This window comes from Arvicola amphibius, chromosome 12 (assembly GCF_903992535.2).
Source record: "Arvicola amphibius chromosome 12, mArvAmp1.2, whole genome shotgun sequence".
Classification (NCBI taxonomy): Eukaryota; Metazoa; Chordata; class Mammalia; order Rodentia; family Cricetidae; genus Arvicola; species Arvicola amphibius.
The window spans coordinates 27,008,227-27,030,703 of NC_052058.2; the positions used below are offsets into that span (position 1 = coordinate 27,008,227).

At 45.7% G+C, this 22,477-nt stretch overlaps 2 protein-coding genes across 2 annotated transcripts in view; one reads left to right on the forward strand and one right to left on the reverse strand.

Annotated features, from left to right (window-relative positions):
• The window catches only part of Cacna2d3 (calcium voltage-gated channel auxiliary subunit alpha2delta 3), an 842,461-nt gene that overhangs the window by 701,280 nt on the left and 118,704 nt on the right, over positions 1–22,477 (forward strand).
• Lrtm1 (leucine rich repeats and transmembrane domains 1) lies at positions 8,287–16,154 on the reverse strand. The gene is made up of 3 exons (XM_038349478.1): positions 16,059–16,154; positions 13,952–14,548; positions 8,287–8,744 (listed from the first exon to the last, which is right to left on the reverse strand). The coding sequence occupies exons 1-3, from the start codon at positions 16,063–16,065 to the stop codon at positions 8,287–8,289; spliced, it is 1,062 nt and encodes a 353-aa protein (XP_038205406.1). The 5' UTR covers positions 16,066–16,154.

Below are 22,477 nucleotides of genomic sequence, written 5' to 3' on the forward strand. Positions count from 1 at the left end.
AGAGCTAGTTCCAGGACAGGCTCCCAAACTACAGAGAAACCCTGTCTTGAAAAATCAATAAAATATAGAAGCTCCAGGTGATGGCAGGATCAATGTCTGACTGTCATCCACACTTCAAGTCATGGGAGATGGGAGTATATATCTTTTTTAACAATCAGGAGAGATTTCAGAGTGGAAGCATAGGGCATGAGTATTTAAATATTTTTCTTCGTAAAGCCTTCCACCTTCCTGAACTGAACTAGTTCAGACTTAAGCCAAAATGAGTTTGCGGTTGTACGTATTCATTTATGATGCTTTTATGCTGTACAGTCCTCTCTCGTGCTTTTTCCAGTTCTTTCTACAACCCACAGCAGTCAGGTTCTGCGATGGCACCAAGCGGTTTCCACATTAGACACGCCCAAATCGACCCTCTGAGATCCCCTCTTCTTGTTCTATGCCAGCTGCCTACTTGGTGCTTCCCCTCCCTTGCCCTTCAATGTTCTGGTCCTTCCTAGTCTGACTCATTCATCTCTCTAGCTTATAAGCGTCAGAGACTGCAGAGCTCCCCCTCTGTGTCCTCCCCATCACCAAGGTTCTGAGCATTGTGTAGACACTGGTGATGATCCCAGCCAGACATTCCTAGGTTGGCTCCCTTCGCTCATTCCTGCCACAACCTCCATCCCCTACTGTACCCCCGCCCCTAGTTTACTTTAAACCAAATTGTGGTCCTATCATGATTTTTCCATAAGATTTTAGTATACATCGGTAAATGATACAGACCTCTTTGTATCCTCAGATAACATGATATTGTACCTAAAAATAAGAATTCCTAATGTACCTAATTTCTGGTTGCCTCAAATGTGCCATCTTATTCATTTTTACAGTTGATTTGAATCAGGGTCTTGAAGCTGTTCCTTCTTTAAATTTTATTTATTTGTTTATATTTATTTATGTATGGGTCCATGTGTATGCTACACCTTTCATATAGAGGTCAGAGGACAACTTCTTTCACTGTGTGAGCCCCAGGGATCCAAACCAGGTCATCAAACTCAGCAGCAGGCATGAGCCATCTCACTAGTCCCTAAAAAATACTTTTAATTCTCTTTTCTTCCTACCCAACTTATGATCCAGCGCATTATTTTTGGATGATGGCTAGCATCTCCTCACTTGCACAGCTTACCCTTAGCTCTGTCCACATGGTCTTTTCTCTGGTTCTCTCTTCTCGGAACCCTCACCATCGAGGCTAACTAGGAGCCACAGCAATCATGTCACAAAACAAATAATATCACATGTCTCCTTCATTCAAAACTCTGTTGACTTCCCAGTTTACTCAGAGGCAAAAGCCTGAATCTTTAGCATAGTCCATGTATTAGAGGGGAAAAAAAATGAAGGGAACACGAGAGGATAATGGGGGAAGACAAATAGCACGTTTCTTTCATGTGAAAAATCTAGGATCAGCATACATGCAGGCATGCATTTATACATATGAACTATAAAATCAGAAAGGGAATTTTCTGAGGGGGGAGTGGAACCAATAGAAGTGGGGAGGGAAGTCAGGAGAGGGTACAGGGAATGAGCGTGAGTAAAGCACGGTGAAACACGTGTGTAAAGACATCAAACCACAGTGATACACGTGTGTAAAGATGTCATAACAAAACCATTGTGTTGTATGCTAGCCAAAACTGTTAGTTTAAAAAACTGAGCCAGGCGGTGGTGTCACACGCCTTTAATTCCAGCACTTGGGAGACAGAGACTGATAGATCTCTCTGAGTTCAAGGCCAGCCTGATCTACAGAGTGAGTACCAGGACAGGCTCCAAAGCTACAGAGAAACCCTGTCTCAAAAAAACCCCAAAATAACAACAAAAAAAAGATTATAAATAGATAGATTAAAATAAATAAATAAATGGATATGGTAGATAGATAGATAGATAGATAGATAGATAGATAGATAGATAGATAGATAGATACATAGATAGATACATAGATACATAGATAGATACATAGATACATAGATAACTGAAAACTTGCCAGGTAGTGGTAATGTGCACCTTTAATCCCAGGCATCAGGAAGCAGTGGCGGGTGTATCTCTTTGAGTTTGAGGCCAGTCTGGTCTAGAGAAGGCGTTCCAGGACAGCCAAGGCTCCACAGAGAAACCTTGTCTCAAAAAAACAAGCAAACAAACAAGCAAAACTCAAAACAAACAACAAAAGGGACATGTTTACTCTTGAAAAGCACCTAGGTTTGGGAGAGAAAAAAAACTTGTGTCTTAGGGTTTCAACTGCTGGGATGAAACGCCATGACCAAAAAGCAAGTGGGTGAGGAAAGGGTTACTTGGCTCACACTCCACACTGCAGGCCGTCAGTGAAGGAGGCCAGGGCAGGAACCTGAAGACAGAGCTGATGCAGAGGCCATGGAGGGTGCTGCTTACTGGCTTGCTCCCCATGGCTTGCTCAGCCTGCTTTCTTATAGAATCCAGGACCACCAGCCCAGGGATGGCCCCACCCACAATGGTCTAGGACCTCCTCCATTCATCACTAATTAAGAAAATGCCCTATTGCCAGATATTATGGAGGTATTTTCCAAATTGAGGTTCCTTCCTTTCAGATAAATCTAGCATATGTTAAGTTGACATAATACTGGGCAACAATTTGTATTTGGATTTGTATTCTACCATTTACTGTGGGATAACCTTAGGCAAATGTGCTTTTTTAGGCTCATGTGCAATGTAGCAGTAAGTAAGGTTTGCATTATAAGATAGATAATTGCTTAATATGTTTAGAAAATACTTGGCTCCAAATTGGATGTTTGTCTTCTCTTTCTAATATTGGTATAAAACACCATAACCAAAAGCAACCTGGGAAGGCAAGTGTTAATTTCATCTTACAGTCCCACATTATAGTTGTCATCAAAGGATGTCAGGGCAGAAATTCAAGGCAGGAACCTGTAGGCAGGGGCTGAAGCAGAAGCCATGGAAGAACACTTCTTATAGGCTTCTTTCCCAATGACTTTCTCTTATAACACCTAAGGCCACCTACCCAAGGGTGGTGCCACCCACTGTGAGCTGGGCCTGACCACATTAGCCATCAATTAAGGAAAATGCCTACAGGCCAATCCTAATTGGGACATTTTCTCAATTGAAGTCTCCTCTTCCCAAGTGACTCTAGCTTGTGTCAAACTGATGTAAAGCCAGCCAGCACCACATCAGTAAATGTTGATGATGGTGCTATTATTGATTTTATCTAAATGAGGAGTACGATGATGTCAGAGTCTAGATAGTGTGGCTGACTGCACAATGAGCAGAAGTTAATGGGGGATTAGTTTGTATTATTCATGCTAATTACATGCTTTTGCATCTAGGTTTATCGGACACACAGAGAACTGTGTGTGACTTTTGGAAAGTTGTTTTTTCCCTTTTCCATTCGGTCACCTATCTGTAAAATAAAGGCACTGAACTATATCAAAGTAGCACATCGCTTTATTCCCCTGTGTCAGCGCTAGTTGATCTGTTGTGAGTGCATGGGAAACAGATTTAACTGGATTCTGAGTCTGGTCAGGAACCAACTGATGAGTTTTCTGTGCTCTGTAGCAATGCCCGCGGTGAACTGTTCTGGAATTTTCCAGGCCTAGACATATTGTTCTTCAGGGCCTTTCCTGGCTCCTTTGATTCATTTTCTGGATCTTCTTAATGGCCCTGGGAGACTGCATGACTGCTTACCTATCCAGAGGATTTGGAACACTCAGTGTCTTTGGTGTGGGAAAAGATGCCAGCTGTCTTGTCAAAGCAGGCCAGTATGATATAAAATCGAGTCTCTGAGTGAGACAAAGGCCTCTTTGAGATCTCATTGCAATTTGAGCATTAAAATATGAAGAATTTCTATCAAGAGGGGGAACAGGATGGTCCCTTGGAGTTCTCTAGATAATCCAGCTCGTGTACACCTTGTAGGTTGGTGTGTTTGTAGGTTTCTGATAGTAGAATATATGGTAGATCTACTGGTGGGGTTTTAACTACACCGGACACAGTGATGATCTGCATGGGAAGTTACAGGTTTCGAAAGACTGTTATATGTAGCATGAACCTAATTGGTCTTAATAATAAAAAACCCAGAGTCAGATATCAAGGGTGAAAGCTGAAAGATCAGAGAAGCAGAGCAGCAACCACCAGATAGACTTCTTACATCTACAGAGTACTCAAACCAAATGGGACAAGACCCTGTCACCATGAATCTTCAGACTGAATGCCTGAGCTCCTGTCTCCTCCCACATTACATTCCTCTCTCTGCCCAGCCCTCTCCACCTTCCTGGTGCTGGGATTAAAGGCACGTGATTCCCAAGTACTGTGTTTAAAGGTGTGAGCCATCACCACCTGGCTCTGTTTCTCTTTTAGACTGAATCAATCTCACGTAGCCCAGGGTGGCCTTGAACTCGCAGAGATCCACCTGCCTCTGTCTCCTGAGTGCTGGGATTAAAGATGCGAGCCACCACTGTTGGACCTCTACAGCTAATTAGCGGCTTAGCTCCACACTCTGATCTTCAAGAGAGCTTTGTTAGATCACAAACAAAATATCACCACAGCTATATAACTATGAACACGGGGTACAGACAGATTACTTTGGAAACCAATATAGCCACTTCTTTCAATATTGAGAACAATGGTTTTCAACCTTCCTAATGCGATGACCCTTTAATACAGTTCCTCAGGCTGCAGTGACCCCGGAACTTAAATTACTTCATTCCTTCTTCATGACTGTAATTTTGCTACTGTTGTGAATCATAATGCTAATATCTGATGTGACCCGTGTGAAAGGATCCTTTGACTGCAAAGGGATTGCAATGCACAGGCTGAGAAACACTGGTTTTAGAGTGAGAGACCAAGGGGTTTTCAGGAGTAGTTCTTAGCATCGGTAATGGGATTTGATTTCCAGGAACCTTCGGCAGGAAACCAAGGTGTGGGTCTCTCTTTAGCTTTATATTTTTGTACGGCAAAATGAGATCACACCTTCTTCTGCTGGCATTCTATCATCTTGAGCACACGATGCTTATCGGCAGGGTCTGAGGTCCTGCTGTAGCCGCGGGCTCTTCTGCTCTGCTAGCCGATCTTTCTCCTCACAACCCCTTGTGTGTTTTCCATGCCTTTCGCACGGACTTCATGGTAAAAAGTTACGGCGCCTGTGAACTCGGTACCCTGCTTAAGCAAAGACCACCTTCCTCTCACCACAATGTTGCACCACCTTTATTGAAAGTGGAACATTTCAGATGACTTTCTCAGAAACAACGGACACTAAGCATGAGTTTTGGCCTTCGCATCTCCTCCAGCCTGGCACGGTGCTGGACAGACATTCTTACAGGGGAATCTATGAATAGGACAGCAGTAATAAGCAGCTGAAAATAATCTGTGTGGCGTTTGTAAATTGCCCCTCGTGAGCTGCAGTGCTTGGGAAAGATAATTTGTGGTTCTTGCAGAATTCCCTGAAAACTGGGTCTTTCATCTGCAGAGCATTTTGCAATTAAAACATTTCATTTCTCGTATTAACAAATGATAACTCCACGTTTGTTCATCTAAACAACTTGATTTATATTTTTTCTGTGCTGAGAAGCTGTTGACATTTCAGAGTAAGTAATTATTTTCATTGCCAACTGCTGTGTGTGGTGACTGCCGGCGAATGATGGAAATTTGAGTGTACATATGTAGCACGTAAATCCTTCGCTTAAAGGCTACCTATTAAACTAGAAGCCGTCTGCCTGTGTTGTCATCTGTGCTTCGATATCTTATAGGATTAGAATGTTGACAAGCGTGGGTTTGGGCCACATTCATGGTTTGTGCTGTGTACTGGAAAGGCTTTTATGTAATCTCTGAGGTCCAGGCTAACCTACAGCACCTCCGAAGCATTGGCAGGGCACAGGCGACTGGCAGTCTTAAATCACTCATTAGAGGAGGCTTGTGCTGTTGGCCCTGGGAGTTGTTGGGCATGTGGTAGCTCAGGCATCTTTCATGGGAGTGTCAGAATTCCATGTGGAATGCTCATGGAAAACAGTTTGGCCCATGCCGGCTAACAGTGTGAGCTTGAATAACATTTGGTCAAATGGAGATACAAAATAACGAACCTTCTCAATTTCCTCTCACATTCCATTCTGGGCCAACAACAACAACAACAAAGGCACAGTTCTGACAATGGAGAGACATGCTTTTGTGGCTTGAAACTAGTGGCTATATCCTTGGAGTAGGAACTCAGTCACCACACAGTTAAATCGGCCACCTTGGCACACTACAGAGGAGGTATCATGGTAAGTGACAGCCCGTGTAGCCATGGGCCTTCCTTGGGAACTCTTTCTGTTCTGGTCTTTTTAACATTGTAACCACTAATACATATTAATTGCACATACTGATGCATTCTCTGTGACTTTCCATTCATATATACATTGTGCTTTTAAACTTAGAATTTTATGTATCCAGTTTTATTTCGATATTTAGAGTGCTGGCTATTCACACTTTAGCTGAAACTGTGTAGCTGAATTGATACTCCAAAGAGACACTCAACCCTTAGCCCACTCAGCAGTGTGCAAGGTTCACACACTTATAGCTGGCTAGGTGTCTGTCCATCCTGACACGTGCGTGTACTATTTGTGTTCCCGTTTGGGAATAGACTACTGACTGGAGATCCAAACCAACTTTTACATGGCCTGGAGGGCTAAGTAGAGCCAGTACCCTGAATGGCAAATGTGCTTTATCCTTTGAACCAACTCCAACTGATTAGTTCTAGTTGCCTATAGTGCTGTCTTAAGAGACCATCTGTGGTATATTTGAGGCTCAGCTGCAAAGTGTGCTGGGATTGATTAACAATGTCTGTCATGGGCTCCAGAGGAAAGTTTGCCCCATATTTGTCATTTTCTGCTTTTAGCATGTCTTTAACTCCTCTGTGCTCTCTTCCTGCGCGAAGTAGTTATAATCTAAAAATGTGCCTGTTGTATAAACAGAAAAAGTAGGTATAGGTATATTCCACTTTAAGAAACCCTAGCATAGAAATGCAAATTTGAAAAATGCATCAATCTGGAGCCAATTATTTCCATTACAGAAAAGATTCCATGAAAGGTCCCTTTAAATAGCAAGCTCCCCTGCTGCATTAAAACGATGATTCAATTTACAAAAATTCACTTTGCATGCAACTCTCTGGGACAGAGTCTGTGGTCTTAGCAAGCCGTACCTGAACTCTTTAAAGCCATGCGTCAACATTAGCCAGGATGTCTGCACCAAGTACCTTGAGTGCCCCAGTAACTCCCCTGCCCCTCAAACTTCCTTCTTCCTTCCTATCCCAGAGTGGTGAGCGTACCATCTGGGTGATGATCAACAGCTACTGGCTCCCACCCGACATGGCTGCGTTTCATTAGTGGGTAAGCTGATTGCTCTGAGGGTGTTTATGTGTGGGTGTAGCTGTACAAATCCATGCCCTCTGTGCATTGTGTGTGCCGATGCAGAAACACACGCACTATTCAGACTAATCTAAATTCATCCCTGCTGTGAGCACTGGGGTAAGGTTCCAGCTGGTTGGTCCCTGCTGTGAGTTCTAGTAAGGTTCCAGCTGGTTGGTGGATGTGGCCTTCTGGTAATATCTGCCCTGTATCCTGGCTCATCCATTCTCTCTGTGTGCCTTCACATCAAAAAAAAAAAAAAAAAAAAAAAAAAAAAAAAAACTTGCCCAGGCTCCAGGCCTGAGTCCCATTAACCAGACATGGAACTCTTGTCTTCTCCTGCAGCTTAGAAAGCCCCAAATGGTTTTCTGATTTAGAAAATCAAATATAATCTGACTCTTGTGGCCAGCTATGAAATTCCCAACCAACAGACATTTCCACTAAATATGTAACATGCACAACATCTAAAAGTCCCGCCGATCTAGCATGAACTTGAATTATAGAGGCATCCAGTACCCCTCGGGTAAGATCACCAACCTCTTCCCAGGCACTCCAACTGGTGGCCCCCAAAGCTCCTAAGAACGCCTATTGGCACAGAGGTCAGCATTCCTGTTGCTCTGCAGAAAAAGTTAATCGGGGGAAAGATACCTACAAGCGATGGCCTCTCCCTTTCTCATGTTCCTGTGCATAGACTCATTGTCTGAACTTCCCGATTGCAAGGTATGCCTATTTTATCTATGATATTTGAAAGCTACACCATAAATTTCTTCCATAAACTTGGGTATTTTAAAAAAAAAACTTGACACATGTTTTCTCTTAGTTGTTTTGGGGAGACAAAACATGGGACGACAGCAGTGAAGCACATGAGGGCCACTCAGACGTTTCTCCGGGCCCTCGGTGATCAAGGAGGACTTTGACATGGCGGCTCTCGGGCTGCTGAATGGTCCATTGGCTCCTTGCTTCCCATCTTCTCAGACTCACGGGTGGATGCTAAGAGTCTCCCGTGGTACTGGGCTGTGATAGCTGCATAGGTACAGCCGTAGATAGCAGCCGCCAACATCATGAGACAAACGATCCCACATACCACCCCGGTGATGACCACAGTAGCCACAGCATGGCGCAGGTTGGTTGGCTTTGGTTTGGGTTTGGTCTCACACTCCAAGGAATCTTGCTGTCCAGAGTTATCCTCAGAAGGCTTGTGGACCTCTTGAGGGGCAGAACCAGGCTGCTGACCTAGTGAGGGTGCCAGATGTGGAGAAGGCAGAGGACAGGGTTGGTAGAGTTCGTGGGGAATGGAGAGGAGCTCTCTTCCCTTCCAGGGCTCAGGCAGCCTGCAGATGGCACTGTCTGTTACTCCCCCTTCAAGACACAAAGCAAAGGGCAGCAATGAAGCTTTGATATGACAACGTTCCAAAGTCCTCAGCCTGCCACAGACTAGAGAATTCCTTATTGCTAAGAATTTATTAGAAACCAAGTTTCCTTACTATTATATAAAGGCTGTGGGGACCACTGGGCACATGCTGACAGGGACCATGAGGGCCCAACAGCCAAAGACATTGTGACTTCCACTAACCCTCCCACCCATTCCCCACCTTTCCTGCCAGATTCTCACTGGAAATCTAAGAAAGCACAAAGCGAATAGCCATTCTTTTTTTGTTTGTTTGTTTGTTTTTTTGTGACAGGGTTTCCCTGTAGTTTCTAGAGCCTGTCCTGGAACTAGCTCTTGTAGACCAGGCTGGCCTTGAACTCAGAGATCCGCCTGCCTCTGCCTCCCGAGTGCTGGGATTAAAGGTGTGCGCCACCACCGCCCAGCTGCGAATAGCCATTCTTGTGTTTGTGTGTTAACTGCAAAGACCCTGCATCTCTATCAACACGTTTTCCCTGAGTTGTTGGTCTCCGAGCATCTGACAATACCTTATGTTTAGTTCATGGGATTTAAGAGGCTCATTTTATGGGGCTTCCTGACAGTTACGACTTTGAGTTCCAAGTGTCTCAAGGAGTTATTCACTGTAGGTCTTGGTCTCTCTAAGGTGACTGAGACCCTTAGGCATATGTGATAGCTATCCTTCCCTGCAGTACTGCTGCAGGGTACACCGGTCCACTATTCAGATTCACATGCATGAACTTCAAGTTTTCTGCCATCGGGACATCCTAGTTGTGTCTGACCTGACAGCTTAAAGTCCCCCCGTTCTCTCTTATAAGGAATTTTTTTTAATTCACACAGGATGTGAGTGGATAAATCAACACCCAAACCCAGCCCCCTCCACCTCCAGTACGCTTCCCTCTTTCTGCTTCTTCCTCTCTGGCATGTTCTGGGACCATGGCAGTGGCAGAAAAGCGGGACCCATAGGACCGGTGGCTTGTTTCTCTCAAGCTGTCTTACAAACTTCACCCAGGGGAGGGTGACGCTTTCCCTTCGCAAGTGCAGATTGCAGATTCTCAATATACATCATAGGGAAATTTTTAAATTAATGCCAAAAAGGCACATACACTGGTTGTCACTTCAGCGTTATTGGCACGTGCCATTACGTAGTAGTTCAGGCTTTGGGAGTTGTACGCCCATCCGTGTTATCTAATCATGGTAAGATGAGTCATCAGTGATCTACAAATAGATAGAGCCACCTCATAATACAAGATCTGCCACATGGCTCAAAAACTCCGTGGTTGATGACAGTGTCAAAATCCAACACACTCTCTTTTTGCTGCTATTGCTTAAAGTTGAACGACACACACCAGACTCCCTCCCCCCAGTACTCCAGCTTCTGCATTAATCCTTTGAGGCATGGATCCTGGTTTTAAAGAAAAAAGACCAAAGAGGAATTTCCTGAACCACTGGTGTTCGTGAAGCTAGAGGGACAAAGTATTTGTCCCAGCTGAGCCCAGCACTCCACCCAAGGGCTGAGATGACAGGGGCTCTGCCTCTGTGGATCTTACCTACCTTTGTACCTGGCCACGGCAACCCTTACTAGGAGCTGTGTGTCAAGGCAAGAGGTTAGAGATACAGAAACCCAAGGGGAGCAAAGGCATTTAATCCAACCACAGTGCAGCGTGGCTTCCACAAGGAGATCCCCAACTGCTAGGTCAGGCGGCTTCACTGGCTGATGTTCACCCAGGCAATGGTACATTGTGTGTCCTCTCCAGATTTCAGGTTTTCTCTAGATCCACTTTCCACTCTAGAACTGCACTAAAATCCATAGCCTCAAGACTCGGAGCAAAGGAAAGGCCTAATGTGAATGCCTGGATATGGCAGGAAGGCAGAGCCTGTGGCTGGCAGAGTCTCCGTAGCCTGGTGTGCAGCTCCTTCCAACTCCACTGCCATCTTAGGGACTATGACCCCAGAGGCAAATCTGCTGATTTCAGCATGAGTGTCTCTCTCTTAGAAAAGTTGAGAGAACAAGAAGCTCCAACTCCCAATCTCCATTGTCCCCCACCTGACACTGATAATGTTTCACCTCTGTCTCGGAGGAAACTGAGTTCAGATCTTAGGTCTGTAGATAAGCTAACTGTTCTATTCCGTAAAGTTACAACCTCACTCCGAGCCTCTGCTTGCATTCCTGGAGGTGGGGGAGAGAAGAATAATCATGAAATTCTCTTTTCAAGACTGTTCTGGGGACTCCTCCAATGGATATATTGTGTCAACTGTTCAGCCATCAACATAAAAGGATGGGTCCACATGTGAATAAAAGATGATCATTTACCTTCCTGTATGTATGCTTGGGTCAAGGAAAGATGGTTCTACACGGACAAAACAAATCTTTTTGCCCTTAGGCAGACAGGATACTACATTTTCCAAATCTTTTGGGTGTCACTTTAGGGCCACGAGACTGAGCTTTACCCCGTGGATGCAAGAATGCTACTTCCAGGGCAAGAAAAATCTCCAGGATGGTCCTCTGTGTGATGTGTTGGTGGCGACCTTAGATGTCATGAGACAAAGTTAGTGGGATTACAATCCAAGGAAGCTTAGATCCCCAAATGATTGCATGGGATGAAGACCTCACTCCCAATCTCTTTGGACTCTCACACAAGTAGGCGATAGACTTAAGCATACATGTCTGAAGTCAGGGCAGTCTGTGATCTTAATTACGCTGCTTTGGCTGATACCTTCAGTGTTTGTCTTTGTAACAGTTCAGACTAGCATCTACCCATTAGCTTAGTTTTAGGCAGCGAATACAGAAGCGGGCTGGCTGTCTCCCATGTTTTGCATCTAGTTCATACTTTCTGTCCTTTATGCTGGAACACCAGGTCATGGCACCCTGATCTGATTTTGCCTTTCCCTGTAAAGGGCCACTATCCTGGCTTGAGAAGCATCACTTTAGAGCATTGCTGGATCAAGGGACCAGAATGAGCCATAGCACAGTCAGCTGGGTAGCCCTGGTCCAGGTTTATGACTGAAGAGGAGGATGCCAGTCCTGCCTGCACTGCTGCAGATGTCCTAGGTCTAGAAACTACGTGCTTCTTTTTAACACTGACAAATGTTCTTCCTTGGTGAAACTCCCTATTTGGGGGGATGGTTTGTTTTATGCCTATGGTCTGGTTATGAAAGCAATGGCTCTAGCCACCTCACCTCCAGATGGGCTTGCTTTTGTTTTTGACCTATCAGAATAATGTTACTAAGTTATGGAGTTGCCATTGTGAGTTAACTTCAACATTGGTTGGTTGGCAATGTATTGATTGCTCTTAGACTGTTGAGAAACTTCTGAATTTGATGTTGCAAGTTTGAGTTCTTACTGTATATAGATCGTGCCTCCAAATGCTGCCTTTCCCCCCTCTAACTCCTATCTGCAGCTCTTAGATCTTCCTGAGCAATGGGCCCAAGCTCACAGTCACCAACAAAGCTCCCCCCCCCCCGAACTAAGTGACAAGTATTTCAAATATGTTCCCTTCCTGAATATTCCACTGAGCATTTCCCCAGACTCTCCCACTGCCCCATTCCCTATCTGCTAACAGCATCATCATTTATGTAGTTACAAAGCAGAATAAAATACAAAAGAATCTCTCGTAATTGCTTTCTCCTTCTCCCAGTCCATCTCTTCCTCCAACCCCTCAGTGGTCTCTACCACTACATTGTTCCACATGCCAATCACTTGTTACAGCCCTGGTTTGGGCCACTGTCGCCTTTTCTCTGATCCACTAAAGTCACACTGGCTTCAACAGCCTTTTCTCTGCCCTGAGAGTTAACAGAGTGGCGTTTTACACAGTGGTCAGATCATACTGTTCCCTAGGCGAGAACCCCTTAGGACTTCCCACCTCCCTTAAGATCAAGTCCAGGCAGGGCACCTGCTCTGCACATGCATGGGGACTGGGCCAGCACCCACAATGTCCTGGGCATTATCTCCACCCAGACTCCCTTGGTTGTCTCTCACTAAGCCATGTTACCTCGTCACCAGCCCCTTCACACATGTTGTGCCCCACCCCCACCGTTATCGTCCCTTCTTCCTTTCCTGCTTCTGGTTCTTACACATGTTAGTATCTTGGGAGTCTTTTCTTCCCCATCCTATCTAAACTGGAACACATTCTCTCCCAACTTCACATTTGCCCCTGCCTGCCTGTCTTAGCACTGCCGTCTGAACCCATCCGTACCTTTATCTATTATTTTAAATAATATCTGTTTTTACCCTTCCAACATCACCTTCATAACGATAAGCTGTCCACATTCTCTGACTTTTTCTCTGGGTCTGGAGTAGTGCCTGGCACATCAAGGACATTCAAGGAGAGGAGCGCAGGAGTAGAGCTCAGAGAAGCAATATGGGGCTCAGGAAAGAGCGTGAGACCATGGCCCAACTGTCCTGCTGTCTCCTCACTCTCGGGCTTCTCCCGTGCAACCTCAGGTCAGTCACTGATCTTCTCTGGGCTTCCCTTTCCCAATGACAACAGAGACTGCCAAGTTTTTCTCTCTCGTCTCAGATAGCAAGGACTGTAAGGTGTACTATGTGGTTTCTGTCACAACTGCTCCACCATAGCCTCTGGTATAAGATACCTGTTCAGTATATAATGAAATGGTATGGCTGTGTTCAAATCAAGCTTTATTTATAAACAGAAAAAAAAACAGGCAAGTTTGGCCCTTAGTCTATAGGTTATAGCGTAATTTCCAAAGTTTACTCCCTCTAATATCCTGGGCTCTTTTACTTAGATTTAGGCTTCTGTTTAAAAAAATAGTAACTTTAGACAGGGGGTGGGCTTTCTGGACCTAGTTTCAGTATTTGGTAAGATTTACAGCCATCATTAGGTAGAACTGGAAAGAGGGGGAAGCTGTCTTAAGGAGGGAGAGTCTCAACCTCGATCAGATCATGCTTGGAAATTAAAGCTAAGAATCCTCTGGTGCCCAATTCCTGGATAGAAGCCCATGTCATCTGCACGCACACTGTGATAAGCAGAAATACCCACATGGAAACTTTCTCCAAACTCCAACAGACGCTTACTCCTTTGCCACACTCTGAAATTGGCATGGCATCCATATTAAGATGTGCAAAACCCTACATCTCAATCCTCTTGAGATGCGAAGGATGGAAGAGGTCCATCTTTGACTGGTGATGCCCACAACAGCATCCCTAAGACACACTACTAACCTGCAAAGGTGAATCTCTCCAGCCATAGTTTCAGACCCACCAAGTGGCAGTCACATTTCCAAGGGTTGTCCTTCAAAAGTACCAGCCTCACCTTGGGCATGGCCTCCAGAAGTGTACGCTCCAGATGTTGGAGACTATTCTGCTGCACGGCAAACACAGTCAGGTTCTCCCAAGGCTTGCCCAGGGATGTGGGCAGTAGATTAAGGCCGTTGGATGACAGATCCAGCTGCCTGAGTCCAGGTAGGGCATGGGCAAGGCTAGTTTCCAGGGAAAGCAGGGAATTTTGGGTTAGGTTTAAAACCTCCAAGTGCCGAAGCCCATAGAAAGCCTCTGATGCCAGATTCGAAAGAGAGTTGTTGGATAAATTTAGGGTGCTGAGCAGTGGCACAGACCTGAATGCAAGAGCAGGAAGCCAGTGGATCTGGTTATCTTGTAAGAGCAGGGTTAGCGTCCATGGGGGTAGATCAGGAGGAATCTTGGACAGCCCCTGGCCACTGCAGTCCACAGAGTTCGAAGGTCGGTGGCAGAAACATTTCTTGGGGCAGCTACCCACACCTGGGAGCAGGATGCTCACACTGGAAAACAGCAGCAGAATACCTGAAACAGAAGGGAGAGCCAGCCTCTGTATGAGCAATGGTCTCTACCAGCCCGGGAATTCACAGGTAGTGTGGTCCTGAGTAGGCAGTGTCTACAGAATCTGTGAGAATTCTAATATGCCACACTCCTCTACCAAATACTCGAGAGCAACATGGGGCAGCAGTTGGGGAGGGATTTATATGGTGCTGAACTGGTTTTAAAATAAATCCATATAAATGTAATCATAAGTGTATCCTCTCTGCAATCTGTTCTGTTTAGTCAAAACTGTGGATCCATATGGGTATTTAAAAGCTTCTTCATTTAACTTTTTAACTAATTTTTCATTAACTTCTTTTAACTAATATGGCATGTTTTGTGTGTGACCATGTCAAATTCAGTATCCACTCGTCTCTCATCAAGGAAGGGGCATTTGAGGTGCCAGGGTTCCCTTCTCTCTTTATCACAAATGATGCTGTAAAAGCTCCCTGACCCAACACTCCAAGGTTATATAGGGATGTGGGGGAGGGCTCCCCAGAATCCAGAGTGGGGTTCATTGTAAGGACTGATATTTTCTTAAAAAACTGCTTAATCATTCTTCAAAGTACTGTCTCCCTCCCTTTTTCTCTCCTGGGATTTGAATTTCTAAGTATGGCAAGCATCTGTCAAGAGCACTTGTTTGAACCGTAGAGGCATTTACAGGGCCACTGAATGCTATTCAAAACCGAGAGTGGTTATCGGCACAAAGGCTTTCAAGGGAAGGTTATTTGTTTGTTGGTGGTTTGGGCTTCACCTAGGGGGAAACATAGCATGACTGTCAAATGTACTACATCTTGATTTCCCTGCTTTGAACTCTGCTCCTGGAGTCTAGTGCCCAGGCCTGTAAGGCAAGCAAAAGAGGAACTTTCCAAGGGATGTTGCTTGCTTTGATTTAGTTCAAGAGACATGAAAAATCACAGTCCTTCCTCAACAAAAGGCTACAGCCCTGGTTTTTCTTTCTGTAATTTTTCAGATATCCAAATGACTTCTTTCAAAGCCCAAATGTCTTTCCATTAGAAATCACCCGACGACATCATCACTGTTGTCTGAGACGGAAGTGTTAATTGGTTGCAGGGGACCAATTCTCAAAGTCTAGAGTATGTTTCTTCACCCAGTCCCCTTATAAAAACAAAAGGCTTACCTTCCTGAGATGGGGGCCAGTTTGTTCCTCTTTTCTTGACCTCCCACTTCCCCAAAGGGAATAATAAATGAACTCCAACTCAAGGTACCACATTGTCTATGAAATGGCCCATGGCAACCCAAGTGCGTGTCTACACCCCCAGCTACACACATTTGTCTCCAGCTGCCTGCCCCACCGCCGCTCAGCATGGTGAAACATCCATCTTCCCACTGAGAAATATTTTTTGCATCTGTCCACTGTTTTAAGAAAGACGGGTTGAAATTGATTTCTCAGAGCCATTTCTCCAAGGGGACCCCTTCCTTCTCTTCGTGGGTGACTTGTGGGATAGAGGCAGTGGAATTCATTACCGCTCACCTTTCATGGCTCAGTCTCTGCAGTGCGAGCCCTCAGCCAACACGAACCGGCTTTGTGTGCTTACAGATCAACACACCCAGGCCACAGCAAACCTGATGTCCAGCTTTCTATTCACTTTTCCGGGATCCAGCATGGGCTTTCTCTGCTGCAGAAAACAGTTGCTGCTTGCAGGAGGTCACTGATTTAAGCAGCCCACCCCCTTGTCTCCGTCTGCTGTGGTCCTTTTCCATAAGAGGATCTTTTGATTGTGTCCCGTCTTTTTTCTCACAGTGTCAGCCTCCCTGGGATCTCCTCTGCCTCCCCCATTCAGACAGCGAGCCACATAAAGAATGTTGGTCAGACCTTACTGAACAGCTGTAGCATTCAAACATGACCCCGGTGGCCCGGCCTTTTTGATTATTTAATCTGCTTGAAGTCCAGGGCACCAAAATAAAACAGCCTTCTTAATCCGGCTGTGGCTTCTGCATTCTGTTGACTTATCAACCATGCTGTGTCAACCCTCACTGGGCGGGGGTGCCTGAAACAGATCCCCAACTCAAGGGTCTCGCAACACAGCCAGCCAAGTGTGTAATATGAGAACAAATTGGCCTGCTGGAGGCTAACACAGTTTCTACGGTGCACTTCTTTGGCTATCAAGGGTGCTTTCTGCCCACATCCTTGGAGAATAGCCATATTGACAGGTCTCCATGCCCTGAAACACACAGCCATGGTCCCTCCGTAGACATTTCCAAGCCCTCATCCCCAGTGCCACAAATATGTCTCAGCTACTTTGCTGTTTGATCCATACCCGCTTCCCCCTCCCCCTCATTGAATTGGCCTTCTGGAGCTTCTGACCTTCTGAAAGCATGAAATACTCGGTTTTCTGCACTCCCTAATGCTGAAGTTTACAGCCCTTTCTCAAGCCTCTTCACATAGGAAACAAGAAAACTGACTCTGTAGGAGCTGGACAGCAATGAACTTGCTTGTTTACCAGTAGCCAGTGCTGCTAACTTTCCTAATGGGGATAGAACCATCTGTTTGAATGTGCAAATGCCTGGCCATTGACCAAAGCAGACTTCCGGTACCTGAAGTGAGCCTGTTTTACACTCCAGAATGTTCCACAGACCTTCTGTGACTGGTCAGGTGACAAAGTCACTTTTTATTGAGGTTGCATAAAGTAAACCTCTGACCCCAGGAAGTATAGTTGAGCAGTTTAGTGTGAACTCTGGGATCAGATTGGTCTGAATTAAGCTTGCCCACACAAACCCTCATCTCATATGGAGCTAATGCTTTACAAGATTGTGTCCAGGATTAAACCCAGCCCAGAGTGACTTCATGAAGGCTACCTGAGGGTACAATGACCCTTGAGAATACCCCCAGGACTTCTGATCTGCTCTCAATAGGAGAGGTCTAGAGGGGAGCTTGACTTCTCATACCATTCTGAGGTAGTTGGTTACTGAGGGAGGCAAGGAATCCCCTGTATGTGAGACCTGATACTGTATGCTGTTCTTCTGAATAGTTCGTTGGGGGAGATTTTTCTCCTGGGGACAACCTGCTTCCCACCCCATAGACTATAACATGCTCACCCTGTCATTTCTGGAAATGTCTCTTGACTCAGCCTGTGCCTGTTGTCCCTTCCCTTCAGCACCTTTTATATCTGAGGCAATGGAGACTATTAGGAGATTGTGTCCTGTTAATTCTATTAATCTGGAGATTAACAGAAAAGGTCTAATTGTGAAGAGCCTCATCCATTTCAGGAAAAATTAAATGTTTTCTTTTCCTCCATTCTTTTTCCCACATTTCTTCCTCGTTTTCACGTGCATGCAATGTAATGATAATTGTTAGGTTTTTTCTTAAAACAAGCCTCCCCGCCGATGCAAATAATTCCAATCAGACCGAATTAAACCGTATAAAAGATGCCCATGTTTAAGGCAATGCTCCCTGGTGGCACCCAGAAAGCACGAAGAGGGAAAGAGAGAGAGAGAAGGGGAGACCACGCAAAACCCAGAGGCCACGTGTTTGTTCATTCTGGGGTGGGGGGGCAGTTTAAGTAGCCTGTGGGAGTGGTCCTGACCCTCCCTGGGGAGGGGTCACCATTTGGCGGGCTTTCTCAGAGGTGGAGTTTGGACAGAGGCAACTCCTAGAGGAGGGGGCTTGAAAAGGAGTTTCCTGCCCAGTATTCCAAAGAGGGATGCCAAGGGGGCTGGGATGAGGCCCCCCGACTATAATATTCTAGATGCTTTGTATAAAAGTGTGCTAGGGAGCTGGGGTAATGCTTTTGACCAAATAATAATTATTGCTCGATGGCACATTGCCATGACTGGTGTGCCTATTACATGCCCACATCAGAACACAATGGACCCCGTAAGCTTCACAACTGTCTGTGAACTATGAAGTCACATATCTGCCTGCATGCCTCTGTCTTTCCCAGGGATCAGAAAACAATCTGTGTGCGTGCGCACGCATGCGCGCACGTGAGTGTGCAAGGCAGTGGTAGAGTATTTTAGACATGGAGTGACATACTGTCTCTGTGGAGACTATATAGCTTTCCCAATGTAGAGTAAAATCAGCCGGGGACAGCCCTGAATGCTCTGCCATGGTACAGGTTTATTTATTAAAAAACTGCCCAAGGCTGCCTTGACCCAGGGGCTATGATTTGCCCCAAACCTGCTCGATTCCACCCTTGTGTTCCTGCTGTCACTACTCCACCATGCCACCCTGTCACTCACTCTAAACTCCTACCACCCACCTACCAAGTCACATCCACCATCTGCTCTACTTATGCGTAAAACGAAAGGTCTGGGCAAGCCTCGGAGCCTGGTTATATCAAGCTTGTCATTCTGGCCAGAAGCATGGACAAACTCGAAAGATACTGTGCTTACCAACCTAGCTGGTGGTGGACAGACGGAGGTCTGGGGTGTTTCTTTTAGTTTTTGTGGCTCTAGTTAGCTTTGCCATGCAGGACCCAACTTGGGTCTTGGATTTGGAGGCCTGAACAGGGTATATTAACAGCACAGTTGGAGCTGGGAGGCTAGGACAGCTACAGGGATGTTCAGGGTCTCAAGAACGTGAACTGTTAGAGTCAGACTGGCTAATGGAAGAAGCCCACCTTTGTGCTGTGTTAATGCACATACAGGACGATCATGGACTCTCTGAGATCAGCATCCTGTTTGTAGAATTCAGGGAGCCGGAGTTTGGTGTGATAAGCATATAACATGGTTCTGGAAGGGCGAGCGATTCCAAGTGCATGTTCTTACATCTCCAAGAGTCTGAGCTGGCTGCTCCCACCTAAAACACAAATGCCCTGGGAACAGAGAGAACCTCCAGAGTAGATGGGGTCCTGGGAGCAGCTGCTTGCCCCAGGGAGCTCTTCGGTTCTGTTTGCTCCTGTAGACTCTCACAGGCAACTCAAAGCTGGGCCAGAGCACACATGGCCTGGAAGGCTCCAGGACACGTTGAAGGACTTTGGATGCGAAGGCTGATTGATTTATTCCATCTGACCTCAGCCAAGAGAACAAAGCGAGGCTGCGTGACCTGCATGCTAATGCCTGCAGCTCTTTCCCCACCCCTTCCTGAGCTGGGCCCAAGAGGTAGTGAGACAATTGTGCCGGCAAAGAACAACCCAGTGCTGGCCCAGCCCACCCCTCAAGAGGAAGCCTGCACCGGAGGGGCTTCTGCACCAACACCTAGCAGGACCTTAGTTTCCCCGGTAGGAACTTTCTATCCACCTCAAAGCAACGCGTTTCTTCTCACGCTGGCGTCTCGAGATGTCCTACCCTCGCTGGAAGTCGCATGCTTCCTTACACGAATTGGTGTAGTTAACATTTCACTTCCCTCCAAAAATAAATCAACAACCGTTATTAACTCTCAAAATTGATGATGTTTGGAGATCCAGCATGCACCAGCTCTTTCTTCCAGGCAATATTAGACAGCTATTTAAAGAGACTAAGTTAGAACTAATTATATCCATCTGGAAGGAGACTTATAATAAATTATTAAGGGAAGGAAAGCAATTTGTAATGAGAATATGTATTGTATGATCCTATTTATGTAACAAAAAATTAAAAGACTAAAATGATCCCAACCTGTGGGGGGGGTGAGGAGGTTCTGAAGACGGGGAATAGTCCCACCCAGCTGGAAGTGCTGTTAATTAGGTGACCCTGGTAATTTAAGAGAAGAAGAAAAAGGACATTTTGGTTTTTGTATTTATCCTTCTCTATATCCCGAACTCTATATCCACAACAAGCCTTGTGTTAAGTCTCTAATTTAAGAGCTAGGAAGGAAAAGGGCTTCTTTTGCGAAGTACTTTTTACCTACTGGGAAATTCAGATGACCCATCCACTGGTGGCTGGCGAGTTCCATGTGTACATGAGGGATGCCTATTGGATCTGTGTCCCACCTTGAGCTCGCCTCCTCTCCCATCCCAGACGGGGCATCCCTTTTCTTTGCTGTCCTGCCATTGGGCCATAGGATACACCTGAGCCTTTCTCCCAGTTTTAGTGTTTGCTTGGGTAAAATCATAGAAGAATGTTGCTGGTCAGAGGACCCCTGTCCAGAGGGAATGCTTTTGAGATCCAATGGCAGGGCCAGGTGGCCAGACCCAAGGACAGCTACAGTCCAGGAGAGTGGGGAGGAGGCCCTAGGCTCCAGGGGAGCTGCAGCTTCATTTGTCTCTGGTAGCTGTTTGACATTTGAAAGCATGGGGCTGAGAGTGAACCGGTTCCCTTAGGAATTCTGGGTGACCAGATACACTAGGTGTAAAATTCACACCAGCTGATAGAAGCGTTCAATGTTATTGACTTCCTTTCTCATGCTCTCCTTCTTTCCCTCCCTCTCCCCTCCCTCCCTCCCTCTCTCCTCTCTCCTTCCTCCAAAGTTTCTCTCTCTCTCTCTCTCTCTCTCTCTCTCTCTCTCTCTCTCTCTCTCTCTCTCTCTCTCTCTGTCTCTCTCTGTCTATGTCTCTCTCTCTCTCTCTCTCTGGTGTTTTTCTCTCTCTTGAAGTTATTTCTCTCTAGAGGTGTCTTTCTTTGGGTTTCTTTCTCTTTCCAGGTCTCTCTCTCTCTCTCTTTCTAAGGCTCTCTCTGGTGCTGGAACTAGAGTTGGCTTTCCCTCTGTCTCTGGGGCTTCCTCTTTCTGCTTTGGACTTATCCTATGTGACACACAGCAGAAGAGATGAAAATATCATTTTAATTTTAGTTCTCTTGATCACTTATTTTTTTTTTTTGCACACAACAGGTCAAATAATGCTACAGATTAGTCTTGGTTAAAATCCTTTTGGTGATTATATAGAATAATCCTCAAATCTCAGTGGCTTAAAGCAACAGCACCGTACCCATTGCTCTGTCACGCTCTGCTTCACACTGGCAGGGAACAGGCTCCATGCAGTCTCATCTGGGGTCCAGCCTTCTTCCATATATACCTGGACTCTCTTCCTCTCATTGGTTGGCTGATGGGAGAAGACAATGAAGATATGGTGTAGACTAGGCCTGGCAAGTGTACTTAACACAGAAAGGAGTCACATGGACCATAGCTAGCAGTGAGGAGAAATGTGACCTGTGCCAGAAGTAGAAATATGGCTTTTGGAGATAGTTCACAACCTGTACTCCAAACTGCCTTTGCATTATCTCACTACAAGATGGCAGCTTTCAAGTCTATGTGCTTAGATGGCATTTTCCTTCCTCCCACAGCATCTATAGCAGTCTCAGTGGGTTCACTGTTTAGATGTTGAATGGATACATGGTGGTTATCGTGGTTTGAGGATGAAATGTCCTTGTGGACTCGTGTTTGGAGCCAGTTAGGAAGGACATCAACAGGGTGGGCTGCAGTGGTGTTGCTCAGGTGGACTTCCCATCCACTCTTAGCTTCATGACTATAGACACAAGATGACCCACGGCCTCCGATTCCTGCTCCTGTGCTTTCTCAGGCATGATGGCTGTCCCCTCTTGGAGTGTAAGCTGAAATAAAACCTTCCTCCCCTGAGTTGCTTACTGTCATGTCGGGATCTGGTCCCAGTGGTGAGAAAAGTAGCTAATACGTGGTTTGACTCTTACTATCCCTTTTGAAAAGCAAATGACAAGACACAGAGGAGTTGGGTCATCTGCCCTAGCTCTCCAGCTTGCTTATGGCTCACATGGATGATGAGAACATGTATGATACGACAGTCCCAGAACCTTTAGTGATGCTTCTTTGTTGTGTTTTGAGACTGGACCTTCACTCAAGCCAGACTAGCTTCAAATTCAGAGACATTCTATGCACCCATTCTTTGGCCAGTAAGTTACAGATTGAGTGCTGTGCTAACGCTACAGCAGGTTCCTTTCTAGGCTGTCCAGTGTAGAACTGAGGCTGCCGTATAGTTTCTCTGGAGAGAAAGTGGGAGTTTGTTTTCAGCATTGTGTTTTCTCTTGCTCCTAGGATAAGGTGAAGTTTGGATTTAAGGGACA